Genomic DNA, 26,916 nt, shown 5'->3' with positions numbered 1-26,916 from the left:
CTCCCGTCTCCCTTAGGTTTTGGCACCATCCCCTCTGTCGTCCTGTGACTGTCTCGTCCCCTGGCATCAAGCTCATGGGGCCTGACCCCCAGCAGTGGACTGTGAGCCTAGGACCGGGGCAGGCTCTTCCCAGGCTTTCGCCGCAGCGCCTGGCTCCGCCTGGCCCAGAGCCTGGAGAACACAGTATGCAAAGACGGAGCCTATGAACACATGTCAGACCCTGCTTCTGCCCTGCCTCCAGGTTAGTGACCTTGAGTGACCTTTCTGTGAGCCTTCCTGCCCTCATTTATAAAAAGGGGCATTAACATCTAATCTGTTGGGTCACTGATAGAGTGAAATAGGTCCACAATTGGCAGCAGAAAAAATGGAGAGCCCTTCTCTTCTCACTTCTGTTGTGGGAAGGAGAGAAATGTGACCTTGTTTATGGCCAAAGTTCTGGAACAGTGTTGTTGTTGTTAGTCACCAGGTCACGTCCAAGTCTTTTTCGACCACCAGGGAAGTTCTGGAACAACAGTATGAGAGATGAAATCACTCATAACTTCCCTTTCTTAAAAAAGATAATCCTTTTTTTTTTTAAAATTTTTTATTGAAGAATAGTTGGCTTCAGTTCAGTTACTCAGTCGTGTACGACTCTCTGTGACTCCATGGACTGCAGCATGCCAGGTTTCCCTGTCCATCACCAACTCCCGGAGCTTGCTCAGACTCATGTCCACTGAGTCGGTGATGCCATCCAACCATCTCATTCTCTGTCATCCCCTTCTCCTCCCGCCTTCAATCTTTTCCCACATCAGGGTCTTTTCCAGTGAGTCAGTTCTCCACGTCAGGTGGCCAAAGTATTGGAGCTTCAGCTTCAGCAACAGTACTTCCAATGAATATTCAGGACTGATTTCCTTTAGTTGGTTTACAGTGCAACTAATTGCATTACTTTCTGCTGTAATTACAGTAAAGTGATTTAGTTATGCACATATATATTCTTTTTTCATAATGGTTTATCACAGGACATTGAATATAGTTTCTGTGCTATGCAGTGCATGCGTGCTCAAGTCGCTCAGTCGTGTCCGACTCTTTGCGAACCCCTGGACTATAGCCAGGGGGTCTTCCCGACCCAGGGATTGAACCTGTGTCTCCTGCATTGGCAGGCAGACTCTTCACCACTGAGACACCTGGAAAGCCCCAGGCTGTACAGTAGGATCTTGTTTATCCATCCTCTTTATAATGGCTTGAATCTGCTAATCCCAAACTCCCAATCCATCCACCCCTCCACTTCCCTCCCCCTTAGCAACCACAGATCTCTTCTCTATGTTTGTGGTTTTGTTTCTGTTTGCTAGATAGGGTTTGTTTCTGTCATATTTTAGATTCCACATATAAGTAATATCATATGTTATTTGTCTTTCTATTTCTGCTAAGGTAAATCTTTTCTTTTGAAAAATATTCCCCCTCCCTTTTTTACTGGTAGGAAACATTTAAAATTTTAAAAGACTACTTTAAATTTTTTTTTTTTTTAGTTTGTTGACTATGCCATATGGCATGCAGGACCCTGATTCCCTGACCAATAATGGAACCCGTGCTCCCCTGAAGTGTGAGCTCAGGGTCTTAACCACTGGACCACAAGGAAAGACCTTAAAAAACTTTTCATTTTGAAAATTTTCAAATCTACAGAAAAATTACAACTACAGGGCCACAAACTCCTATATATACTTTATCAAGATTCACCTACTATTGCTATTTTGCATTTACTGTTTCTACACACACACACACACACACACACACACACACACACTGTTATTTATTATCATTTTGGTCTGATAATTTGAATCAGTTGCAGGCACTGTGATCTTTACTTCTAAATCTTTATTGTTATTCTCCAAAGAACAAAGATATTTGCTTACAGAACCATAGCACAAAAATGAACAGATTCAGGAAATGTAACATTGATGCAATACTATTATCAAATTGTTGTTGTTTAGTCACTAAGTTTTGTCCAACTCTTTGCAACCCTACGGACTGTAACCCGCCAGTCTCCTCTGTCAATGGGATTCTCCAGGCAAGAATACTCAAATGGGTTGCCATTCCTTTTTCCACCCTTCTCAACCCAGGGATTGAACCTGCATCTCCTGTATTGTAGGCAAATTCTTTACCACTGAGTCACCAGGGAAGCCCTATTGTCTAATACATGGCACATATTCAGTTTTCATCAGTCGTCCTAAAGCTGCCCCCTTTTAGTGATTTTTCTGCTGCAGGATTTCACCGAGGGTCATACATTGTTTTGGGTTGTCTGGTCACTTCACTCCCCTTCAGCCTGCCTTTGTTGTTTCTGATGAAAAATTTTGAAAAGTGTAGGCCATTTTTGCAGAATGTTGTTCAGTTTGGGTTTGTTTGATGTTTTCTTATGGTTCAATTCAGATTATGTTTCTATTTTTTTTGTCCACGCTGCATGGCATGTGGGATCTCAGTTCCCTGGCCAGGGATGGAACCTGTGTCCCCTGCATTAGAAAGTGGAGTCTTCACCCCTGGACCTTCAGGGAAGTCCCAGGTTATTTGTTTTTTCAGCAGGAATATTATAGAAGCAATGCTGTGTCCTTCTCAGGACATCATATTGGGAGGTACATAATGTTGATTCATCCCTTTATCGGTGACATTAACCTTGATTATTTAGTGAAGGTGGTGTCTCCCACCAAGCTTCGCCACTGTAGTTATTGAGATGTGATCATGGAGGTATTTGGCAGGGAGATACTTAGCGATTGTATAAGTAACCTGTGGTCCATCCACTCTTCACCCAAAGTTCAAGCAACCATTGAGGATTTCTGCCTGAATCAGTGACTGAAATGATGGTTGTAGAGCTGTAATTTTCTAACTCTGTTATTTCCTTTAAAAATTATTGGACTTCCTGGTGGCACAGTGGAGAAGAATCCGCTTGCCAATGCAGGGGACAAGGGTTCGATCCCTGGTCCGAGAAGATTTCACATGCTTCGGAGTAACTAGGCCAGTGCGCCATAACTACTGAGCCCACGCTCTAGAGCCCGTGAGCCACAACTACTGAAGCCTGGGCTCCCAGAGCCTGTGCCCCAAAACAAGAGAAGCCGCCACAATTAGAAGCCTGTGCACCGCAAGGAAAAGTAACCCGCTTGCCACCACCAGAGAAAAGCCCTCGAACAGCCACAAAGACCCAGTGCAGCCATAAATAAATAAAAACTGAAAAAATAGATCGTTGTTCTTTGGTAAGGAAGAGATTTCCTTTCATCTTGTTTGTCTATATTTGTATTTACTGATCAGTGTGAACTCATAGGTTCTGAGTCAGTCAGTGATAATCCATTATTATCGTAATTTTCAGCTGAATAGTCCCACGTCTGGCCCATTGGCATTCTATATGCTGGCTCCTGTATTCTTTTGACATGTCTCAGGGTTACTTTTGTGTTTATGATGTTATGGGCTGAATCGTGTGTCCCTACCCTCCCCCCCGACCCCCGGAAAATCCATATGTTGAAGTCCTACCCCCAGTGCTTCCGCATGACTGTAGAGATGTTTAAGTAGAGATGATTAAGATTAAATGAGGTCACCAGGGTGGGCCCTAATCTAATCTGACTGGTGTCTTGAGAAGAGGAGATTAGGACACAGACTTGCTCAGAGGAAACACCCTGTGAAAACACAGAGAGAAGACAGTCACCTATACACCAAGGAGAGACGCCTTAGAAGAAACAGCCTTGCAGAACCCTGACCTCAGGCTGCCAGCCTCCAGAATCCTGAGAAAGCAATGCCTGTTGTGTGAGGCGCCCCGTCTGGCATCTGCTATTGGCCCGAAGACACTGATACAGTGTGTATGCGCTTGGTGGCTCAGCCGTGTCTGACTCTTGTGACTGCACGGACTGTCGCCCACCAGCCTCCTCTGTCCGTGGAATTCTCCAGGCAAGACTACTGAAGTGGGTAGCCATTCCCTCCTCCAGGGGATCTTCCCGACCCAGGGATCGAACTCGGGTCTCTGGCATTGCATGCGGATTCTTCACTGTCTGAGGCACCAGGGAAGCAGCAATACTCGTACCTCTTACTTTCACAGAGTTGGACTCAGCATGAACTGTGACGCGGTGTTCACTTAGCCTTGGTTTCACTAATACTCATAACCAAATATTTATTGAGCATCTGTGATGTCCTAGGCTCTAGTGGAAGCACTGGAGACTCATCAAGCATCAAGACAAACCCAAATCACTGCCCTTGTGTCTCCAGGGAAGGAGACAGATAATTAAAGATAGAGAAATGATATAGTGTGTGAAATGGTGATGCTGGAGGAAAGTGAAAGCAAGGGAGGGAGCAGGGAGGGTTAGCATTTTAAATAGAGGAGGGGTCATTTCTCTATTGATTTGAAGGAGGTGAAGAAGGGAGAGTGAGTGTGTTTGTGACCTGAGATTCAGGCTGTACATTTCTTTATTTAGGCATAGTCCACACTCACCACCTAGAGAGCCAGGAGCTGATTCCCTCCTGGTGATAATTTCCTTGATGTTAGAATCTAGGGTGGTTTCTAACTTTTTACTAGTATAAATCAAATCCTTGGGACAGTATTTATAGTTAATACATCATTTACAGATAAATACACATACTTGGAATCCATTTGTCAAAGTGTGATTATCAGGTCTAAAAGTGGGAGAGCTGATGGGAATGACTTCATGTTGTTAAATAGCCCTTCCAAGTAGATGAAGTCAACGGGTAGGTTCTCCAGCAGAGAGGTCAGTTCAGTTCAGTTCCGTTCAGTCGCTCAGTCGTGTCTGACTCTGCGACCCCATGAATCACAGCACGCCAGGCCTCCCCGTCCATCACCAACTCCTGGAGTCTACCCAAACCCATCCCATCGAGTCGGTGATGCCATCCAGCCATCTCATCCTCTGTCGTCCCCTTCTCCTCCTGTCCCCAATCCCTCCCAGCATCAGGGTCTTTTCCAATGAGTCAACTCTTCGCATGAGGTGGCCAAAGTGTTGGGAGCAAAGAGATGAGTGTGAAATGTGCCTGCAATATCCATTATGGCCACTAGATGTCAGCCCTTCACCATCTGTTGCAGGATGGCTTTTTCTATGGGAATCAATCTGCTCCAGCAGCCAACTCCAGCAAACGGTCCCCTCTGTCGGAAAGTGAAGTGAGTGAAGTCGCTCAGTTGTGTCCGACTCTTTGCGACCCCGTGGACTGTAGCCTACCAGGCTCCTCCATCCATGGGATTCTCCAGGCAAGAATACTCTCTTTGTCGGAAGGCTCTGTATTTTATAGAATAACGCTTAACTTTCCTCTGATCATAAATGCTATTTCTGAAAGAACTAAGAAAAGCATAAGGGGAAATATTTTCCGAATTGCTACCACCTTGATATAAACCACTGTTACACACATTTGATCTTTCTCTGGTGTAAAGTGAAATATAATAACAGCTCATGCTACTTTAGGCACTGTCCTAAAGGCTTTCTGTAGATTAATTAATTTCATCCTCTCTATAGCTCTAGAAGTTAGGGGATTATTCTTTCCTGTTTATATATATATGTGAGTATATAACTATCTGATTGAGATGTATTTCAAATGTCATAAATTCTACCATTTACAGTGTATAGCTTAGTGATTTTTCATATATTCATGGAGTTATGCAGCCATCATCATGGTTTAAATTTAGAAACTTTTCAACACCCCAGAAAAAAACAATGTACAAATTAGCAGTTAACCTCTGCTCCCTTCCGTCCAATTAGAAAGGACTATTCATTTTTAATTTTTTAAATTGGAGTGTCATTGCTTTACAATGTTATGTTAGTTTCTGCTGTAGAACAACGTGAATCAGCTGTGTGTATACATAAGACTTCAATTTAAAAAGGTATTTGTTTCTTTGTTTATTGTAGTAATAGGAGAGGAAGGGGCAACAGAGAATGAAATGGTTGGATGGCATCACCGAATCAATGGACATGAGTCTGAGTAAACTCCGGGAGATTTTGAAGGACAGGGAAGTGTGGCCTGCTGCAGTGCATGGGGTCACAGAGGCGGACACGACTTAGTGACTGAGCAACAATAACAGACGTGTAGAATGAGACCATTGCCCTAACAGAAAGTTAAGTGCACAATACAGTATTGTGAATGACAGGCAGTAGGCTGTATATCAGATCTCTAGAGCTTACTCATCTTGCGTAGCTGAAACTTCATGCCATTTGAATAGCAGCTCCTCATTTTCTCCTCTCCTTGACCCCTGACAACCACCATTTTACTCTCTGCTGCTATGAATTTGACTATTTTAGAAAACTTGTATGGGTGGAATCATACTGTGTTCATCCTTCTGTGACTGGCTTCTCTCACTTCACATAACATCCTCCAGGTTCGTTTAAATTGTTGAAAATGGTGGGATTTCCTCTTTTTATAAAGGCTGAATAATATCCATTGTTTGTCTCTACCAGTTTTTTTTTTAATTCATCCAACTGTTGATGGATCCAAGCTGTTTCTGCATCTCGGCTATTGTGGAAAACACTGCAGTGTACACAGTAAGACAAATGTCCCTTTGAGATCATGATTATAATTTTTTTTTGTAATAAATACTCAGGCGTGACATTGCTGGATCAAATAGTGATTAAAAAAGTTTTTTTTTTTTAAAACTTCAATTCTGTTTTGGAGCAGTTGCACCATTTCAGACACCCACCATTGGTGTACAGAGTTCCACATCCTCATTAGTACTTGTTACCTTTTGATTTTTGATAATGACACATCCTCATAGACATGAGATAGTACCTCATGGTCATTTGACTTGGGTTTTCCTGATGATTAGTGAGGGAGGAACAATCCCTACTCCCAAATATACAGAATAGGAAACTGATTTCCAGGGATGAAGTTATTAAGGTCATGACTGGTAGGTCTCAGAGGTGGGATTTGAGCCCAGGCAGAAAAGCTCCAGGATATGCATGCCTGGCGAGGATGCTTCACTGTCTTCCACGTGCTCTGCAAGCCTGGGATCATGCTGTTTTATATTCTGTTCTTTTCTTTCAGTGTCCTGAGAGAAAAATTGGAAGAATTTCTCTTAACATTGAATACTATTTTCAGGCAGTTGGTTGCATGATGGCCTGTCTATGCTGTGGACACTCTATGTGGAATGGACCTTGGGAGGTCCCAGTGTTTCCTTTTTATAAGAGACTCTGAGGAATTCTTTCTTGCTTCTTTATGTTTCTGGGTGCTTCTGATCATAGAAGTGAAAGTCACTCAGTCATGTCTGACTCTTGCGATCCCATGGACTATACAGTCCATGGAATTCTCCAGGCCAGAATACTGAAGTGGCTTTTCTCTTCTCCAGGGGATCTTCCCAGCCCAGGGATCGAACCCATGTCTCCCACATAGAAGGTGGATTCTTTACCAACTGAGCTACAAGGGAAGCCCAATAGCTTTACATAAATGTTAGAAGCAAAATTGCTTGGACAAAAGGTCACAGGTATATTTAGGACAAATCATCTCCAAAAAGACTGAACAAATTTACACTCTTAGTAGAAGTGTTCATGACCTATCTTTTTCTTGTTGTGGTTTTTTTTTTTTTTTTTGACCTTTTCTCTCACCAAAGTCTAATAATCTATGGTCTACAATTTGTAAAGGATAAAAGTGGAGGTTAGGGGAAGATGGTTGCTTTGAAGATCAGAATTCATCCTCAAGTTGGTGGTGCAGGCTGCAAATACAGAGCCTCAAGACCAGGGGGCTCATTAACAGACTCCAGCTCCAGCCCTGGCCTTGGGCTGATCTGGGGGAGCAAAGCCTGACCTTCTCCAGCTGATACTATCCATAGCCATGCTGGGACCATGCATGTGTTCCAACATGGCTGAAGCAATGTGTCCCTGAGAAGTATCTACTAATTCACCCATTCATTTACCCAACATGCATTACTTGAGGGCCTGCTATGTGCCTCTCACCAGTGCTGAAGTCAGAAGATTGGAGAAATCTTCTTTTCATCTGTACAATGGGGGTTATGCCTTGCCGGGACTCCTTGGGGGTCAGTGAGATTTAGCATCTGTAATTAACCGGAGTTATTATTCTTACTCTTGTTGGTGATTTCTCATTGACAGAAGCACTGCTTATGGTTCCATGAAGGCCACCTGGAAAACGAGGTGGAGAGGCTGTCCACTCGACTCTTCATTTAGCTCACTTCATGATATTTACTATTAAAAAAAAGAACCGCCAGTTCTATGCTCACCTCTTCCCCATTTATCAGCTTTAAACCCAGTCTGCTTCCACTCCCCTCAAGCCAGTCATAATCCAGCATCATCTCAGAGGAGCCACAGGTGCTCATGGACATACGGCTGATCTGCTCACAGATGGTAACTGCAGGGTTTACGGGTGTGTTTCAGGGTTGGGGGGACAAGCCAGAAGGCAATGCCCCTCCGCTTGTCCTATGCCAGCCATTCCCCATCTGCCTGAAGACGAAGCTCTTTCCTCCTGTGGTCTCCCACCCACACCCCTGTTGTTTTCTCCATCTGTGAGATGGTCTAGCACATCCCCCTGTCACTTCTGTGGGCTGCCTTTTCCCAGTTTCAACCATGTGCTTCTGCAGAAATCTGTCAATCATATAGGGCCACATGATCAACTGAGCCAAGCATAGGACCCCATGCCCCTGCCAGGATGGTTGGTCCGGGGCTGGACACATGCTCTGAAGTGGCCCATTCAGAGCCCTCCCTGGAACCCTGATGTCTTCTGAGCTTCTTTCCTTACTGGTTAGTCATCTAGAGATAAAACTCTGGGGCAGGCAGCTTCAGACTCCCTCACTAGGTATAAAGGCCTGAGGGAAGAAAGCTGTCAGGTAAGAGAATCAATGATGAGAGAAGATAAACAGCCAGGGGGAGAAAGAGTGACCTGATGATTTCTTATTTCTTGGGTCCAATCTCTGAGATCTTTAGATCTCTGGTTCCTGTGTCCCAGACCCTCAATGTCCTTCCAATAAGTCTCCCCTTTTCTTGAAGCCAGTTGGAGTTGGGCTCCTCTCACTTGTGGTTGATTCTAGATCCTGCCCAGTTATGATGCATCTCCCAGACCCAAAGAGAGGCACCCATTCATATCAGCACCATTGAGATGAATCTTTTATTCTTTACCGAGAATAGGGCTTTGCAGAGCCTCAAGCATAGTTCACCAGCATCCCTGGGTGGAACAGCCCTGCATGTGAGTGAGTGTGTGTTTGTTCGGCCCTGATTTATTCCTGTAGCAGCCCAAATTTATGCTGCAGGAGCCAGGCCAATCCTGTTATTTCCTCGGTCATAAACTGAGAAATACAGCCTCAGGAAGACATCACCCAGGATCCAGGTCTCTGAGGTTTCCGAAGGGTTCAAGAGCTCTGTGCCCCCCTGAAAGCTGCTAAAGCAGATCTCCTGAGAAATCTGGGGGAGACAGAAATACACACCAGTTAGCCTGAGCCCTTACCCATCACCCCTGTCAATATCCAGAGCAGACAGCTTTTTCATTTTCCCCCTCCTTTGGGAAGAATCAAGTGGTTCTCTCAGCAACTGCAGAAGTGGGGGTACGGGAACAAGAAGGGCCAAAACATGTGGTTGTCAGGACAGGGGTGTGGGGAGGGGAGGACTGGGAGTTTGGGATTATCAGATGCAAACTGATATACGTGTGCTTAGTCGCTCAATTGTGTCCAACTCTTGTGACCCCATAGACTGTAGCCTGCCAGGCTTCTCTGTCCATGGGATTCTCCAGGCAAGAACACTGGAGTGGGTTGCTATTTCCTTCTCCAGGGGATCTTCCTGACCCAGGAGTCAAATCCAGGTCTCCTGCATTGCAGGTAGACTCTATTGATTGAACTACGAGGGAAGCCCACAGTTAAACAACAACGTCCTACTGTATAGCACAGGAAACTGTATTCAGTAACACGTGATAAACCGTGACAGAAAAGAATATGAAGAAGAGTATGGATATACCTGTATATATATAAAACTGAGCGACTTTGATGTATAACAGAAATTAACACAACATTGTAAATCAGCTGTATTTCAACGTGTGTGTGTTAGTTGCTTGGTTGTGTCTGACTCTGGGACCCCACAGACTTTAGCCCTCCAGGCGCCTCTGTCCTTGTGATTCTCCAGGCAGGAATACTGGAGTGAGTAGCCATTCCCTTCTCCAGGGGATCTTCCCGACCCAGGGATCAAACCTGGGTCTCCTGCATTGCAAGCAGGTTCTTTACTATCTGAGCCACCAGGGACGCCCAACGCTTCAATAAATTTTGGTTAAAAAGTACAAGAATGGCCTGAAGTTCCCCTCACACTCTAAGTTGCTTTCATTATGACCCCAATCGCTGTTTTCTCTGCAGAGAATGGCTGTTCTTCTCCCCATTCCCCACAACCCATTCTTTTTATAAAAATTTTAAAATTTTGAATTGGAGTATAGCTAATTAACATTATGTGATAGTTTCAGATGGACTGCAAAGGGACTCAGCCATACACATACATGTATCCATTCTCCTCCAAACTCCCCTCCTATCCAGGCTGCCACATAACACCAAGCAGAGTTCCCTGTGCTACACAGTAAGTTGGTTTTGGTTATCCATTTTAAATATAGCGGTGCCCACAACTGGTTATTATACTGCGCTAAGGCCTTCTAGGGCTTCCCTGGTGGCTCAGCGGAAAAGAATCAGCTTGCAATGGTGGAGACTTAAGAGACATTGGTTCGCTCTCTGGGTCTCGAAGATCCCCTGGAGGAGACCATGGCAACCCATTCCAGTATTCTTGCCTGGAGAATCCCCATGGACAGAGGAGCCTGCGGGGCTATGGTCTACAGGGTGGCAGAGTTGGACACAGTTGAAGTGACATAGCACACACTTAGACCCTCTAGGAAGCCTTCCTGACCCACACACACCATCCCTGGATACTCCAGGCTGGCTTGGGTGACTTACCCTGGTGCTCCTCCAGTCTGCAGCTCTCATCACCCCTAATCTGTCCCCAGCTCCCCTTTGCACAGCCCCTGGGGGTGCCATTTGCACATAATCCAGTGTAGATTCTACTTGACCAAGCAGACCTCCTCATGCCTCCATGAGGCTGGGGGTGTAGAATTACTGAAATTCCCTCTCTTCCTCAAAGCCTTCTTTGAGCCCATCAGCCTGCCCTGAACTCCCGCAGGGAGCTGACATTAAGTCTTAACCCTGGGCTGGGGCTGTGCAGTCACTGTGCACCCTTTATGCACCTTAGCATCCAACCTTCCCCACCGAGGGGTCTGGTAACCCCAACTCCCAGAGGCGGGACTGTGAGTGCAAGGGGAGGCTGCAGCCAAGGATCGGGGTGACCATGTAATTTATCATCCCACCCCGCACTCTTTCGAGAAGGGAAGAGAGACTGTTAGTCACTATACGGGGACAGGACACGGGGACTGTTTGCAGCCAAACCCTCCCTTGTCACTTGGCTTATTTCAGGGATTACTAGAATGGACTTTCCGTGTTCATGCATCTGAGGGCGCTGGTTGAACTGACTCTGTGAGGCAGAGGCCCTTAGTGTTCCCTTCTCCTTGCGCCAGGCATCATGCCAGCACGGGGCGGTGTCTCCACGTTTATTTCAGGAAGAGGGATGTCCCAGACTGCCCTTCACTCTCACGTGGCTGGTATTGTGGGAGGCACTAGCTCAGCCACAGGGGCTCAGCAGCATCTGCAATGGTGTGATCAGGCAGAGGGCGCCCTCCTCCCAGCAGCAGCCCAAGGGTTCCTGCAAGTCCCAGTGAGAGAGCCAGCCCCCTGCATTGCCCCCTCACCTGCTGGACGTAGTAATGAGGGGGAACAGTGTAGATGATGCCGTTGATGGTGAGGAGGAGCACAGGCAGGCTTTTGATGGCCTCACATAAAAGCACTTGCTGCAAGACAGAGAGGAAGACAGGTGGGCCCAGGTGATCCTAGGTGTGGAGGGAGCCCAGGAGGGATGCTGTGGCGTGACCCTTCACCTTGTCATCCAGGATAGGCTTGGGGTTGATGAGCTTCAGGATGTTGGTGACCAGGTGAGTTGGCCCAACCAGCGACGAGGTCCCTGTATCCACAATGGCCTGACATCCTTGGGAACAACCAACCACATTCCCGTTTATGGAGATGCTGAGAGAAAGTGGGACAAAGCAGGCACCAGGTCACTCTGAAGTCTCCCCCACGACTGACCCCTCCCTGACTGTCCGTGAACAGCGCTTCAGCTCTTGCCCAGACTCTGCTGTCCTTTGTTCTGGTCACATCACCCTTTGACTTCCTTTCAGTTCTTGAATGTACCAGGTTCTTTCATGTCTCAGGGCCTGGGCACGTGCTGGTCACCCTTCTTAGACCATCCCCTCTGTCTCGCAAATTTCTGCTCCCCTTCCAGGTTCCAGATTAATTGTCACTTTGTCAGGGAAGACTTTGCCCCAGACTAGATCGGGCTCCTGTCTTGGTCACTCTCTGTAGACACTTCTTCATGTCTAGCAGGTACCAAAGTGGTAATTCATTACGTGTGTGAGTCGTTTCACGTACATCTGCCTTATTGGGTGTATGGGCAAGCTGTATCGTTACTGCCTCCCTAGGTGCCCAGCATATGGCAGATGCATAATGTGTGTTTGTTGAATGAATGAATGAAAACATGAAAGAGGAACACCCAGAGATCTGTTATCTGTCAAGCGACCAATAATAGGTCAACCCACACAGTGAGGAGGGAGGTTCCCTGGGGAAGCAGATGCTTAAAGTGGGGGTGGGGGAGACACAGGCTGCCCTGGGAGAAGGCGTGTCCCATCACTGCCCCCTCGCCCGGCTCAGACACTGAGGTCCAGGCCAGAGGAGCATGAGCCAATCCAGGGGACCGCTGAAGGACAGGAAAGCTTTTGTCTGAGGATATATCATAGAGAATCCATTAATTATTGCCCCTTGTTCTCAGGCCACTTCTGAATCCCAGCTTCCTGATTCGGTCACAGCCCCTGCCCCACTGTGTCCCCAGTTTGGGGAGTAAGTAGCACTGGCTAGATGGGGTGTCTCTTTTTATGCGTTGCTCTCAGGTCTCAAGATTTCAGCCACCCTCTCTCCACTGCTGGGTAACCTCTCCCTGAGGAGACCAGTTTTCCCGGTTTGTCCTGGACTTTTTCTCTATTTCAGCTGACAATTCTGTATACTGAGGACCCCCTTGGTCCCAGATAGCCTTGGTCAGTAGGTCCTCTTATCGCAGCTCTGTTCAGGTTGGTGAAATTCCCCCTGATTCTCTTTCACCACACTGTAGGGTCCTCTAACCTCAGCACAGGGGTGCAGCCCTCCCCCAGCTGCCCAGGCCTCTCTGGACCCTTTCAGGACCCTGGTCAGGGGGCTGGTCAGGAGCCCTGGGGCAATTGTGAACCTATAGGTGATGTGTGTATCTGCGTTTGTGTGTCTGTGGGTGTGCCCGTGTGTATCTGTGTGCCTGTGTGTGTTTCTGTGTGTCTCTGTATGTGTTTTTATGTGTGTCTTTGTGGGTGGAGTGTGTGTCTGTGAGGGAGTGAGTGTCTGTGTGTGCATTTGTGTGTGTCTGCTTGTGTTCCTGTGCAGGTGTGGGAGCATCACTTGGGGTGACTCTCAGAGGGGAGACTTACCTGCTCATGGCTACCTGCCAGAAGCTGGTTCGGGTCACTGGTACCCACTGGATTTTCCCCTTGTGGTAGGTGTGGTCCACCCCACCAAACATCACCACGCTGCTGTTTCCTGGCTGGCTGAAGAGAGAAGGATGAGGGGGCTCATTGGAGGAGAGGCACGCCAGACACTGTCTGAGGGCTGTGCTTCTCCATCCATCAGAGGCACTATTATGGTCCCCATTTTACAGATGCAAAAACTGAGGCTCGGAGGGATTGAATACCTGACCAAAGTCAGTCAGCATCTAATGAGTATCAGAGAAGAGGTTTGAAGCTGGGCAACCTGGACTGCATCTGACCACCCATCCTTCTGAAGAGGACCTGGTCCCCTGCAGCTACCTGAGTGCTCAGATATACCCTCAGAGGACTTCGTGCTGGAGGGGTCTGGCTTCCTTCTTGTCTAGGCTTTCAGTTTTCATAAAAGTCGAGGCCTGAGGGTGCTATGGCATAGGTTCAGGGTCACCCAGGGTTGGTTTCACCGGTCTGCTCCCTGTGCCATCCATGGCACTCCAGATTCAGCAGGCCCCCCACCTCTTCTCTTCCTGTCTTAAAATTCCTAGTATATTTTGAACACAGGGTCCCATGTTTTCATTTTACATGGGCTCCTGCGAACTGTGTAGCTGGTCTTGTGTTCCTGGTAGATTGTTAGTGAGGAAGGAACATTCCTGCCATCTCTTTCCTTCCTTCCATATCAAATTCATCAGGAAATTCTGTTGCCTTTTCCTCCAATCCATTTCCTGACACCTTCCACTGCTCTTCCTCTTATCTCCACTGCCTTAGACCAAGCCACTGCTCTTGAGCCCAAGAGCACGGTTATGTTCCAATAAAACTTTACTTGCAAAAACCAGTGATGGGGCCAGATGTAACCCTGAGGCGGTAGTTCTCCTGAGTTAGACTATCATGAACATTCTGGATCAGGTAGTCTATAATTTTTCATGCAGCTGCAAGCATTGTACAGCTAATTTGAAGAGAGGTCTGGTCTACCTCAGACTTACGAGCTCAAGTAGAAGGCAAAGACTGGCTCAGAAATGACTCTTTGATTCTTCAGGTTGTCGAAGACTGGGGTGGTACCTCGGACGGCGAGGCTGGGGTAGGCCAAGCCCAGGAGGCCATCATAAGGTACTTGTTCCAGGACCCCACTGGACTGATTCTGGCTCAAGCCAAAAGTCTGGTTCACGATGACAAGGTTCCCGATCTGTGGGAGATCAGAGTGTTCCCATATAACGCTTTGGAAAATGGGGCGGGTATGGGGCTGGGGAGGAGATATCATTAGCATTGCAGAGAAGAAGTGAGAACTGCCTTTGCCCGGGGTTAATATCACATGGTTAGACCAAGCTGGGGCAGGAATTTGGTTTCCACTGGTGTGGGGCTGTGTATTTTAAGAACATCTACTTCTCAACTGCAAACGCCATCTGAGTCAAATTGGCTTCCTGCCTTCTGTTCAGGGGCGACAGGACAGAACTGAATGGTGCCCCCTTGTGGACAAAGCGAGTAGAGAGCCGGGTAGCCTTCCCTTTGGCATCACTACGATCTGACAGAAATGGACCGAATGGTGCCCCCTTGTGGACAAAACGAGTAGAGAGCCGAGTAGCCTTCCCTTTGGCATCACTATGATCTAATGAGAGAAATGGACTGAATTCACTGTAATGTACTGTGGATTAAGCATCTGCCCAGAAAGACAGAAGCCCATTATACAATGTCGCTGGCAGGGTTCTTATGAAAACTCTGCCTGGCAAACCGGCTTTTCAGGGTGTGAACACTTGTGTGTGAGTGCCTGTGTGTGTGAGAGAGACAGAGAAACACAGGGAGCGCACACTCAGGCCCTTAAGGGGAGGCAAGACACAGATTTTTATTAAACTCTCAAGGGCCCCCTAGAGTGAGAATGCGTTTATCAGGCCCCTCCCACATCTACGACTCCTACTTTACCTGCCTGGATACCTGAAATGCTGGGCTGCCCCCAGGGACCCCAGATGAGTTTTAACCTCTTCCCAAATTCCCACGCCTGCTTGAGTCCTGACTGGCCAGCCCAGCTCCACTGCTTACCACATGTGTGACCTTGGCCATGCCCTTGCTCTCTGTACCTCAGGTCCCTCACCTGTATCATGAGCTGATCATAGTACCTGCTGCGTGGGTCGCTACCAGATTAAAGAAGTTATTAGTGTGAACGTGCCTGGTAGAGCTTCTGAGAATACAAAAGTGGGAGCTTTATTCCCCCGCCTCCCTACTCCCAGCAAAGTGAACCTTGGGCTGCTCACGGCCAAAGGAGCTCCGAATCCACCCCCCAAGCCACTCTCTGGATTAGCCACCGTGAGAGCTTGTGTGTCTGCAGGGACGCTGTCTCCCCAGGCAAAGGCCCTACCCAGCAGGTGGTCAGCCACCAGGGGACTTTGGGAAGTGGTCGTGTTTGGCAGGGTCACAAGGGAAAACTCCAGTGGGTACCTTCCCAGCTGGTCCTGCATCTGTTTTGTAAGCAGTGGCCGCTCCCAGGGCCAGCTCTGACTCACCCCCTAGTTTCCGTGTTACCTGAACGGTGTCACAGCCAAGAACTCCATTCATCCTCCCAGAGCCATAGCTGAGGTTGATTTTCTGGTGCAAATGCCGGAAGGTGGTGGACTTCTGAGGGTTGAATCTCTTATGTTTAGCTGCCGACACAAGAGATGGGTATCTGTCAGGTGGCAAGATGGAGGAGGGGGGAGGGGGAGGACACGATGGGTGGGGGGCTGGTACTCACAGCAGGAGGGACTTTGACAGTCGACAGAGGGCACCCACAAGTCAGACGAGCCGGTGTCAAAGTTGACCTGGAACTCTTGAGGAGGTGTTCCAATGCTGATTTTACCAAAGTAGACGATCTACAGGGGCCGGGGAGGGGAGTTTAGGGCAGACCTGGCTGTCTGGATGCCCCCTGATTCCTGGAGTCCTGCCTCCCTCTGGGCATCCCAGGTCTCCAGAAATCACTTTGCAACTGCTACCCCTCCTTCACAGCCTCTGCTCAGACCAGTCCTTTCATTTGAGAAGCTCTGCAGTCTCCTCTTTAAGGCCCAGTCTCAGGGCCTCCTTCTCCAAGTGGCCTTCCTAGGTCACCCCAGGCCAATCCCTCTAAACTCAGAGCATGTCCTGTCAACAACACGCAGGTGGCCCTTTTGTTTGACATGTATTCAATCTTTGCCTCTCTCTCAGCCTAGCCTGCTCATTGTTGAAGAAGATAAAGCTCTTTTGTTTTTTAAAATCACTATAGTGTTAATTTTTTATGATCTCACATGCCTTCGGGGCTCAGTAAATTTTTAGTGGTGTCATTCCCGGATCTGCCAGGGTGAACTTTCTCTGCCTGGGCTTCACACTTGATGCAGTTGGCTTTGCCTTTTGATCAGTCATGGCTCACCCTTCATCTGTAACTGAGTAGGTCACTTTGTTCAGAAAGAACAATTTCTCTCTAACTCCTGCCGCATCTTTAACACAGAAATGGATGTTTACCCGCCCCCTGGTCATGCCGGACCCAGTCACCACAGACCAAGAGTTGAGGGTGAGAGTGACTTCTTCTCTGGGAACGGGGTCCCTTTCCCCCCGTGTTTCTGCCTCTTGCAGAAGCCGCACCCCAACCCCCCACCCCGACACCTCCAGATGAACCCCAGTGCTAGGCCAGACCACCAGGGGGCGTTGTGGAGCACCATCCCCCCAACACACTCACATTCCGGAAATTCCTCAGTCCGTGAGAAGAGAATTTGTGATCAGGATGAGAATTCTGGGACAGGCTGTGAGATTGTTCATCCAGGAATTTTCCCTGCAACTGTTTTTCCCTGATAGGTTCTTGCGTGATCTTCATCTTCGTTAGAGGGATTCTTTCACCGAGCATGGGGAAAAGGAAACAAGGATGGGGCATCAGTCAGTTGTCCCTGTTATATTACGACTGTCATACCTGACATTGTCATGGTACTTTGTAGTTTTTAAGCCTTTTTATGTGTCACCTTTATTATTAGAATACTGTGAAGAGACCATGGCAAAGACCTAGGTCCGACTACAAGCTCTGTCGTGTAATCTTGGGTAAGCCATATGACCATTTGGAGTCTCAATTTCTCTACTGGTAAAAAGGTGGAATGTAATAATCCTCCCTCCCCCATATGGAATGTTTTGGGTATTAAGTGAGATGATGGATATAATGTTTCTGATATATAGGAAGTCTCAACAGTGACAGCCAGTACCATTGCTATTGCCATCCCACTGTATCTTTTTCAAAGACTCTCTGGGAGTGACATAGAAGGGGATCATTTTACTGTTTTTACAGGGGAAGAAAGGAAATGCAGGGAGTTTGTGACTTGTTTGTGGTCATACATCTTGTTAGAGATAAAACAGCATAGAAGTAGCCCTCCTCATCTTCCTCCAAGGCGCTAGCAGAAAAGATGGATGAGAGTAAATGTCAGGGGATGGAGAATAAATTAGAGAAATTAAGAGTCTAGAGAAGTAAGGAAGAATCAAAATAGAAAAAAACAAAACAGAGACTTCTGCATGCACAGAGATATCAAGAGGTGGAGAGATGGAAAACAGAAATACACAGACGAAGACACTGACACATACGCACAGAAGTGGAGAGAGAGCAGAGAGAAGACCTGGAAGCAAATGCAAGAGAAATGCTGTTTCACAGCACCGCACATACAGTTGCATAGGTTGTGCACTGAACAATTCCAAGAAGTGCTGTTTTTACATAGGTCATGATGTGATTGGCACCCGCAGAGTTGTGCAACCAGCAGGTGTGCCCCAGGATGCCTGGGCCCCACAGTGCCCTTGACAAGGGTCTCATCAGTAAGTGAGAGTTGATCTTTAAGACTGCCAGGGAATGACTACTTTCTCTTCTTACCCTGGTGGGTGGAAGAATAAGAGGATGACAAAAGAAATCCCCCAAAAAGAGATGATGCCACTAATAGTCCCCGTACTTACATGACTATGCACTCTGAGAGGGCTACCAGCCCAAGCAGCACAAGCCACTTCATGCTTCTTTCCTGGTTTCAAGTACTCAGGGAATATCGAGTTCTGAGTTTGCAGTGGTGAACAGGAGCTGCTAGTTATATATACTCTGACCTGCCCTAATTGTCCCCTTTAGGCTAATGGTGGATCTGATAAGAAATATCAACCTCTCCATAAAATCTTTACCTCTATCCGTCTCTGTGGATATTCGACATGGAAAATTCTGAGAATACAGAGAGACTACTGTAATCTCTTCCTTGAGACTTGGGTGGAAAATTAAACTAAACTAAAGTGGCAAAACTCTTGCCAACTGGGGCACAAAACACTGCTAATAATGTGATAAAAGTAAATGCTGGGGGCCTTGCTAGACATTCGTGATCCCATGTGGTCTTTCTAGACACTTCCCGAGATGTGTATGGCTGTGCTCAGTTGGGGAGGAGAGTGCTAGGAGGAAAAAAAGGTCAAATGGCAAAGTGAGGACTTTATGGGCAGCCCAGTGACATGTGAGTTACTAGGTAGTGGGACATTGGCACAGATCAGGGGCACCTTTGATGCCAGTCTGTGTCAAAGATCTAGACTAGAGCCGTATTACAAACTGCACGGTTTTAGTATTGGAAGAAATGTGATGCAGGCATCCACAAGATACTATATCATCCAATAAACATATAAGGAGAGCCCTGTGTGCTGGGGTCTGGTTAGGATGCTGAAAAGTCAGAGTCATATAAGACACGGGTGGTTCTGTATCCTCAGGGGCTAGCAGCCTAGGGCAGTTCTCACAAACTCAGGCCCAGGAGGCAAGAGGAACAATGGAAGGGTGGGTGGGCATCCTGGACACCAGGCATAATGGGCCTTACCACTGGGGCAGCCTCTCCTCAGCTCCAACCAGCGGCTGCCATGCTGGAAAGCTGGCCAAGTTTTCAAGAGAAGTCAGAAGTTTGGATATTTATGTACAATTTCTTTATTTTAAATGTTAGCCACTTATCTTTTTTTTCCCCCCAAAAACAATTCCCCAACAAATGTGTTCTGGATTCAGCCTGGGGGCTGTGCAGTTTTTTATGTCTGGCTTAGAGGTGGGAGTAGAGAGGGGACAGGGAGGGTGTTCAGTTGAAGCTGGTTGATTGCATATGGGAGTGAATGCATATGAAACATGTTAATTTTCCTTCCACTTGTAAAAAAGAATAGCAGGGTCATATAAACCATGAATTTAATAATGTCCATTTGCTGAGGAGAAATGGATTGAATTCTGATGTAATTCACCAATAGGGTCCATGCCTGTAAACATTTTGTCTGCTAAACCAAACATTTGTTGTTGTTCAGTGGTTCAGTATTTGCGACCCCATGGACTGCAGCACGCCAGGCTTCCCTGTCCATCACCATCTCATGAAGCTTGCTCAAACTCACGTCCATTGAGTCAGTGATGCCATCCGACCATCTCATCCTCTGTAGTTCTCTTCTCATCCTGCTTTCAATCTTTCCCATGATCAGGGTCTTTTCTAATGAGTCCATTCTTCACATCAGGTGGCCAAAATACTGGAGCTTCACTTCAGCATCAGTCCTTCCATGAATATTCAGGATTGATTTCCTTTAGGATTGACTGGTTGGATCTCCTTGCAGTCCAAGGGAAGCTCAAGAGTCTTCTTTAACACCACAGTTCAAAAACATCAATTCTTCAGCGCTCAGCCTTCTTTATGGTTCAACTCTCCCATCCATACATAACTATTGGAACAACCATCGCATTGACTATACAGACCTTTGTCAGCAAAGTAATGTCTCTGCTTTTCAATATGCTATGCCAAACATACATACAACCAAACATACAAAGAGATAATTTTGAAGCGTCTTATCTATCAAAGAAGACAAAAAAAAGAAAAACCAACTCACTCAGGGCTCTTGCTCAGCCTGAGATGAACAGTTCAGCTCATTTGCTCAGTCATTTCGGCTCTTTGTGACCCCGTGGAGAGATGAACAGGGCTACCTGTTAAAATGTTATTCCAGCTGAAGTAAAGACAGTGTTGTTTTACGGCTCCTTCCAGGACTCCCAAGGAAGGGCCTGGGTGTTCCTTTGTGAGATCTATGCAAGCTGGCGTCTTGGGTAGAACACGGGGAGGCTCCCTTGTCACCAGGTGTGTAAAGATGGGGTGCTGCGTCTTAACCCTCATTTTTGCACAATTTAAACATTCAGTGGTTTTGTCTATAGAGGGGGTTTGATAGCGTCTGACAAATGACACACACATATGCCCTTTAACCCAGCAATTCTACTTCTAGGGATCTATCTCAAAGATATACTGTCAAAAATACAAAGCATCATATGCACAAGCTATTCACCACAACACTGCTTGTATGCAAAAGATAAGAAACATACCTGAAATGACCATCCACAGGGGACTGTGGAATAAGGCGCAGGGCGTCCCAACACCTGGGTATGGTGTGGATGGAGGGAGGAGTGGAATGGATGAGATCTTCAGGGTACACTGTTCAGTTTTTTAAAAGAGGGACCAAAAAAGTGCTTTTAGTTTGTTGCTTTTGCATACATATATGAGTCTATTTTCATAAGAAAAAGTGGAAGAGTACACCATAAACTACTAAAAATGTAATTTATGGTTGAGGAGCAGAGACAGAAGTGGTTTTTCTTGTTTTACATTAACTGTTTGACTTTGCAACCATGTAAATGTGTAACAGAATTAAAAAAATAAACATATCTGTAGAACTGAGAATAAAGTAAGACAAATGAGCTTAATTGTATCAAGTTGGTGACAGAGCTGTTACAGAAAAAAAAATATTAAGTAACCTTAAACTTCAGAATTTTGACTCTGCATTCAGAGTGGAATATTTTCAAAGGACAAAGAAACAAAAATAAGCCCCCACATCCAAAACAAGACCAAAAGGAAACAAAAAACAAAAAGGTAAAGAAGTCTGAGACTCTATTCAACACCTTATTGTTGGTGACACAGATTTTGTAACGGTGAGAGTATCGTATGTACGCTACTGGTGAAAGCAGTGTAGTGTGAAATTGCTCAGTCGTGTCCGACTCTTTGCGACCCCATGGACTATACAGTCCATATTCTCCAGGCAGAATACTGGAGTGGGTAGCCTTTCCCTTCTCCAGGGGATCTTCCCAACCCAGGGATTGAACCCAGGTCTCCCGCATTGCAGGCAGATGCTTTACCGGCTGAGCTACAAGGGAAGCCCAAAAGCAAGTCACTAATTAATGCAAATGTTCCAAAACAAGACTTTCAGTGGATAGAGAAACCATTTATTATTATTTTCCTTGTTTTATTTTTCAAAGAATATCTGGACTTCCTGGCTCTGATGCCAGAAAAGCCTAGAAGCAATGACAACTTGATAACAGTGATTATCCTGAGGCATAGTGTGTGAGCTCTAAATACCATCTTCTACCAGAGGATCCAGAGATTGCTGAACAGATGGTTGATTTCAGGCCTGGGCCAAGAAATGCATAAGATAAGCCTGGGAATCTTGAAGGACCAGAATGTTGAGGGCCTACAAAGACAACCAAGAGCTGGACAAAAAGTTTCGGAATCCAAAAGAAGTCAGAAGTGGGGCAATCTTAGCATCACATCAAACTAATGAAACAAGTTAAATATATAAATAGCCAGAAGCTCCAAAAACTAATAGACAGCTCTTAATTAGTCACTGTGACAGGTTGCTGGGGCACCAGCTCACCTTTCTGGCCACTGAAAAAGGGAAATAATATTTATGCTATTTTTTTGTTTGTATGAGGCATATTTCATTAACTACAATTGAAGGAATTTCTTTTTTAATTGGAACATTCCAGGAATTAAACTCAGGAGTGATAGAATTAAGAAATCAGTTTTGCAACATCCTCATAAAACAATGAAACTAGGCCAGATCACTAGTGGATGCTAGAATCATGTGACGGATGACCCAAGGGGACGTTTATAATGGATGCATGAGGTTGCCAACGCCAGGATCTGCCGCATCTCAGCATCTGTCAAATTGGGACAACTAGAAATTATGGCATCTCTTGAAGTGGTGCCACAGGGAACATATGGAACTAGACAGGAAGTATTCCAATGCAATTTGTTGATCTCTAGTCTAGATCTAATTACTGGTGTTGAGCTTTTCCAGTAGTCATGTACGGATATGAGAGTCGGACCATAAAGAAGACTGAGCGCAGAAGAATTGATGCTTTCTAACTGTGGTGCTGGAGAAGACTCATGGAAGTCCCTTGGACAGCAAGGAGATCAAACCTGTCAATCCTGAAGGAAACCAGCTGTGAACATCCATTGGAAGGACTGATGCTGAAACTGAAGCTCCAATACTTTGGCCACCTGATGTGAAGAGCTGACTCATTGGAAAAGACCCTGGTGCTGGGAACAATTGAAGGCAGGAAGAGAAGGGAGCAACAGAGGATGAGATGGTTGGATGGCATCACTGACTCAATGGACATGAGTTTGAGCAAGCTCTGGAAGACAGTGAAGGACAGGGAAGCCTGACATGCTCTTGTCCATGGGCCTCAGTCCGTGGACTGTGCATAGTCCGTGGTCACACATAGTCAGACATGACTTGGGCACAGAACAACAACTACCAGTTTTCAGGGAAACACATGGATAAAGGTACAGAGAAGCTATTCTCTAAATTAGTGGTCCACAGCTTTTTGGGCACTAGGGACTGGTGTCCTGGAAGACAATTTTTCTATATCAGGGGTTGTGGATGTGGTTACTGGATGATTCAAGGATATTCTATTTATTGTGCATGTATTTCTACTATTATTACATTGTGATGTATAATGAAATAATTATACAAGTCAACATAGTGCAGAATGAGTGAAGCCCTGAACTTGTTTTCCTGGAACTAGGCTGTCCCATCTCTGGGTGATGGCAGAAGGATGGGAGCAGCTGTAAATACAGATGAAGCCTCACTCACTGGCCTGCTGCTCACCTCCTGCTGTGCGGCCTGGTTCCTAATGGGCTGAGACTGGTACCCGTCCATGGTCCTGGTGCTGTGGACCCCTGCTCTAAACCCAATACATTCTATAAGAAAAATGATCCTACCTCCTTCCACTTTTTAAAAAATAAATGGCATAAAAAGGAGACCACTTTGTTTTTAGTTTTAGAACAACCAAATGCAACATATCCTCTAGATCTTGATATTACTGCTTAAGGACATTTTTTTAAGAGGATTAGGGAAAATTTGAACATGCATGAGATATTAGATGTTAATTTTATTTGGAACAGATAGCATTTATGGTTATGTATACTTTGTGAAATGGTCATCTCTTGCTTGAGCTTCCAAGGTGACTCGGTGGTGAAGATGTGCCTGCAATGCAGGAGATGTCGGTTTGAACCCTGGGTGGGAAAGTTGCCCTGGAGCAGGAAATGGCAACCCACTCCAGTATTCTCACCTGGGAAATCCCATGGACAGAGGAGCCTGGTGAGCTAGAGTCCATGTGGTCACAAAAGAGTCAGACTAAACAGCAACAACAACGATAATCTCTTCCTTAAAATACTTCGGCAAAAGTGAATACATAGTAAAAAAAAAAAAAATTAAATGAGGATCTCTCTTGATTCAAACAACAACAACAACAACAACAACAACAAGAACCCAGATCTGTGTAGTTGCTGTAGACTGAACTGTATCACTCCCAAATTCAAATGTTAAGTCCTTAACTCCCAATGTGATGGTATTATGAGGCAGAGCCTTTTAGTTCAGTTCAGTTCAGTCACTCTGTCATGTCCAACTCTTTGTGACCCCATGGACTGCAGCATGCCAGGCCTCCCTGTCCATTACCAACTCCTGGAGTTTACTCAAACTCATGTCCATTGAGTCGGTGATGCCATCAAACCATCTCATCCTCTGTTGTCCCCTTCTCCTCTCACCTTCAATCTTTCCCAGCATCAGGGTCTTTTCAAATGAGTCAGCTCTTCGCATCAGGTGGCCAATGTACTGAAGTTTCAGCTTCAACATCAGTCCTTCCAATGAACACTCAGGACTGATCTCCTTTAGGATGGACTGGTTGGATCTCCTTGCAGTCCAAGGAACTCTCAAGAGTCTTCTCCAACACCACAGTTCAAAAGCATCAATTCTTCGGTGCTCAGCTTTCTTTATAAGCTGAGGCAGGGCCTTTGGGAGGTGGTTGTCTTGAGATGGGATCTTGATGGTCAGGCTGTTATGATGGGATTAGCACCTCTATAAGAAGAGCCACCGGAGAGCTTTCTCTCCTCACTCTTTCTCTCTCTCTCATTCTCCCTTTCCCTTCCTCACTTCCTCCCTGCTTTTCACTCCCTCCCTGTCCCCCATCACATGTGAGGACACAGCAAGAAGAGAAATGCCTGGGAGCCTAAAGAGCGTCCCCGCCAGGGACCCAACTGGCCTGCACTTTGATCTTGGACTTCTAGTTTTGGTCTATGAAACCTGTGCCGACTAAAAGAGTAATGTAGTTCTTGAGACTGAATGGTGAAATACAGGTTTCATGATACTATGCATTTTCATTTTTGAGATGTTTGAAATCTTTTCGTAATGAGAAGTTTTCAAAATATTCATTTTGAAATTTCTGTCTTTAGGGACCAGAAAAGCAGAGTCAAGTAGGTCCCTAGCAGTTCAGTGACCCACCTGCTCATTATTCCAGCTGTTTTCCTGTCATCTGATCACCATCCCCCACATCCATCAATACCCCCTCACACTTGCACTCCACTCCCCTGCTAAGCTGCTTGGCCGTCCAGGTGGAGACTGATGAGCCAGGTCAGGGCCTGGAGGTAGAAGCAATGAGGACACTTATAAAAGAATGAACTGGGCCTCCCCCTCCCTGATTCTTTCTTTTCTAGTGCCATCCGTAGGTGAGGGATAGGGCCTGGGTAGGCAGAGAGCCAAGGAGAGGGTCTCTGGCCATGTTTGGAAGGGAAGGGAAGAAGAATTCACAACCCAATAACCAAGAGGTGGGCAGCTTGCTCAGGACCCAGGAGGGAAGGAAGAAGCACTGGGCAAAGAATGGTACTTACCAGAGGGCCAGACCCACATGAGTCTTCTGGTTAATCTTGCTGGAGGTCATCTCCTTAGTGCTGGAATTCCTGCTCTGGACACGGAGGGGATAGAGCCATAGTCACTACTAATGAGACACAGGGAGAGAGACAGCCTCACCCAGGGACACTTTGATCCCACTCTTGGGATGTTTGCATCATTCTCAGCTGGACAGCAAAGCAGCAAGTCATCCAAAGCATTTAAAATACTACCTAATTTATCTAACCATCCTGGTTATAAAAGTTACAGTAAAGCCAAAAGCCTATATGATCCATTATAGTTATATAAATTATCAGGCCAAATTTTTGAGACCAGACATATTTTGCAAACAAATTAGTCTTAATTTGGATATATTTGGTAGAAACGAGTATAATTTATTATACTAGATATGCTGCTGCTGCTGCCAAGTCGCTTCAGTCATGTCCGACTCTGTGACCCCATAGATGGCAGTCCACCAGGCTCCGCCATCCCTGGGGTTTTCCAGGCAAGAACACTGGAATGGGTTTTCATTTCCTTCTCCAATGCTTGAAAGTGAAAAGTGAAAGTGAAGTTGCTCAGTTGTGTCTGACTCTTTGAGACCCCATGGACTGTAGCCTACCAGGTTCCTCTGTCCATGGGATTTTCCAGACAAGAGTACTAGAGTGGGTTGCCATTGCCTTCTCCATACTAGATATATTTTATTTTAATATTTTATATTATATTTTAATGAATTTTATTAGAAAAAGATTATATTTTAATGAATGTTAAATCCAAATTTTGTAAACAGAGATCTGTATTTAGTGACTCACTTCCTAGATAGTTCCTTGCTGTTACTCTCTATTAAGGTTAAGTTCATTGAATTATTAAAAGGATCCTGTAAGTTTTTTTCCTGAAGCTTATCTCAGTAATCTTTGGATGAAATGTAGATTTTCCATGACCTGCAATCAGGGGATGATGTGTACTAGAAGACATAATTTACAGGACAGTTTCTAACCTGGATGGAAGGAGGTTTATAAAGTACTCTTCACTAGCTCATGCACAGTGAAACTGAAGGGAGGCTAACTCTTGGATTAACTCCTGATTCCAAAGGCAATACACCAGATAGGAATACAGAGAGGACTGCTGACCTGAAACTCACCTTAAAATGATGCTCAAACAGAGAAAACCACACCAGGACTAGACGAAGAAAAGGGACCTGATTTGTGTGATTATATATAATGTTTTTGTGATTTCTTAGACCTTTGCATACCAATCAAATGTTTCCTATCATGGACATGGTCATATGCTATTTTAAAAATCAATCCAATTGTTTGGTTGTGGCCATTACCTCTGTCTAGTATGTCTAGATTACCTTGGTGGATTTCTCCACTCCAAGATTCTTATTGGATGATTCTTAGAAAATTTATTTTAGCAGAAAGAAAGTTCAGT

At 45.9% G+C, this 26,916-nt stretch overlaps 1 protein-coding gene across 1 annotated transcript; it reads right to left on the bottom strand.

Moving 5' to 3' along the window:
- Positions 1 to 9,185: 9,185 nt before the first annotated feature.
- On the bottom strand, positions 9,186 to 18,575 carry LOC136168811 (pregnancy-associated glycoprotein 2-like). The gene is made up of 9 exons (XM_065936508.1): positions 18,487 to 18,575; positions 17,243 to 17,393; positions 16,289 to 16,406; positions 16,081 to 16,199; positions 14,553 to 14,752; positions 13,522 to 13,638; positions 11,896 to 12,040; positions 11,710 to 11,808; positions 9,186 to 9,347 (listed from the first exon to the last, which is right to left on the bottom strand). The coding sequence occupies exons 1-9, from the start codon at positions 18,537 to 18,539 to the stop codon at positions 9,186 to 9,188; spliced, it is 1,164 nt and encodes a 387-aa protein (XP_065792580.1). The 5' UTR covers positions 18,540 to 18,575.
- Positions 18,576 to 26,916: the final 8,341 nt, after the last annotated feature.

This window comes from Muntiacus reevesi, chromosome 5 (genome assembly GCF_963930625.1).
Source record: "Muntiacus reevesi chromosome 5, mMunRee1.1, whole genome shotgun sequence".
Classification (NCBI taxonomy): domain Eukaryota; kingdom Metazoa; phylum Chordata; class Mammalia; order Artiodactyla; family Cervidae; genus Muntiacus; species Muntiacus reevesi.
The sequence above is the reverse complement of the archived record's forward strand: the minus strand, read 5'-3'. Positions and strand labels throughout refer to the sequence as shown.

Coding starts and splice junctions, on each gene's coding strand:
- LOC136168811 (XM_065936508.1), bottom strand. CDS start 18,539: ATGAAGTGGCTTGTGCTGCTTGGGCTGGTAGCCCTCTCAGAGTGCATA. Junction 17,394..18,486: donor CTCTCAGAGTGCATAGTCAT/GTAAGTACGGGG, acceptor GCTCGGTGAAAG/AATCCCTCTAACGAAGATGA. Junction 13,639..14,552: donor TTTGCCTTCTACTTGAGCTC/GTAAGTCTGAGG, acceptor TTCTCTCTTCAG/CCAGCCAGGAAACAGCAGCG.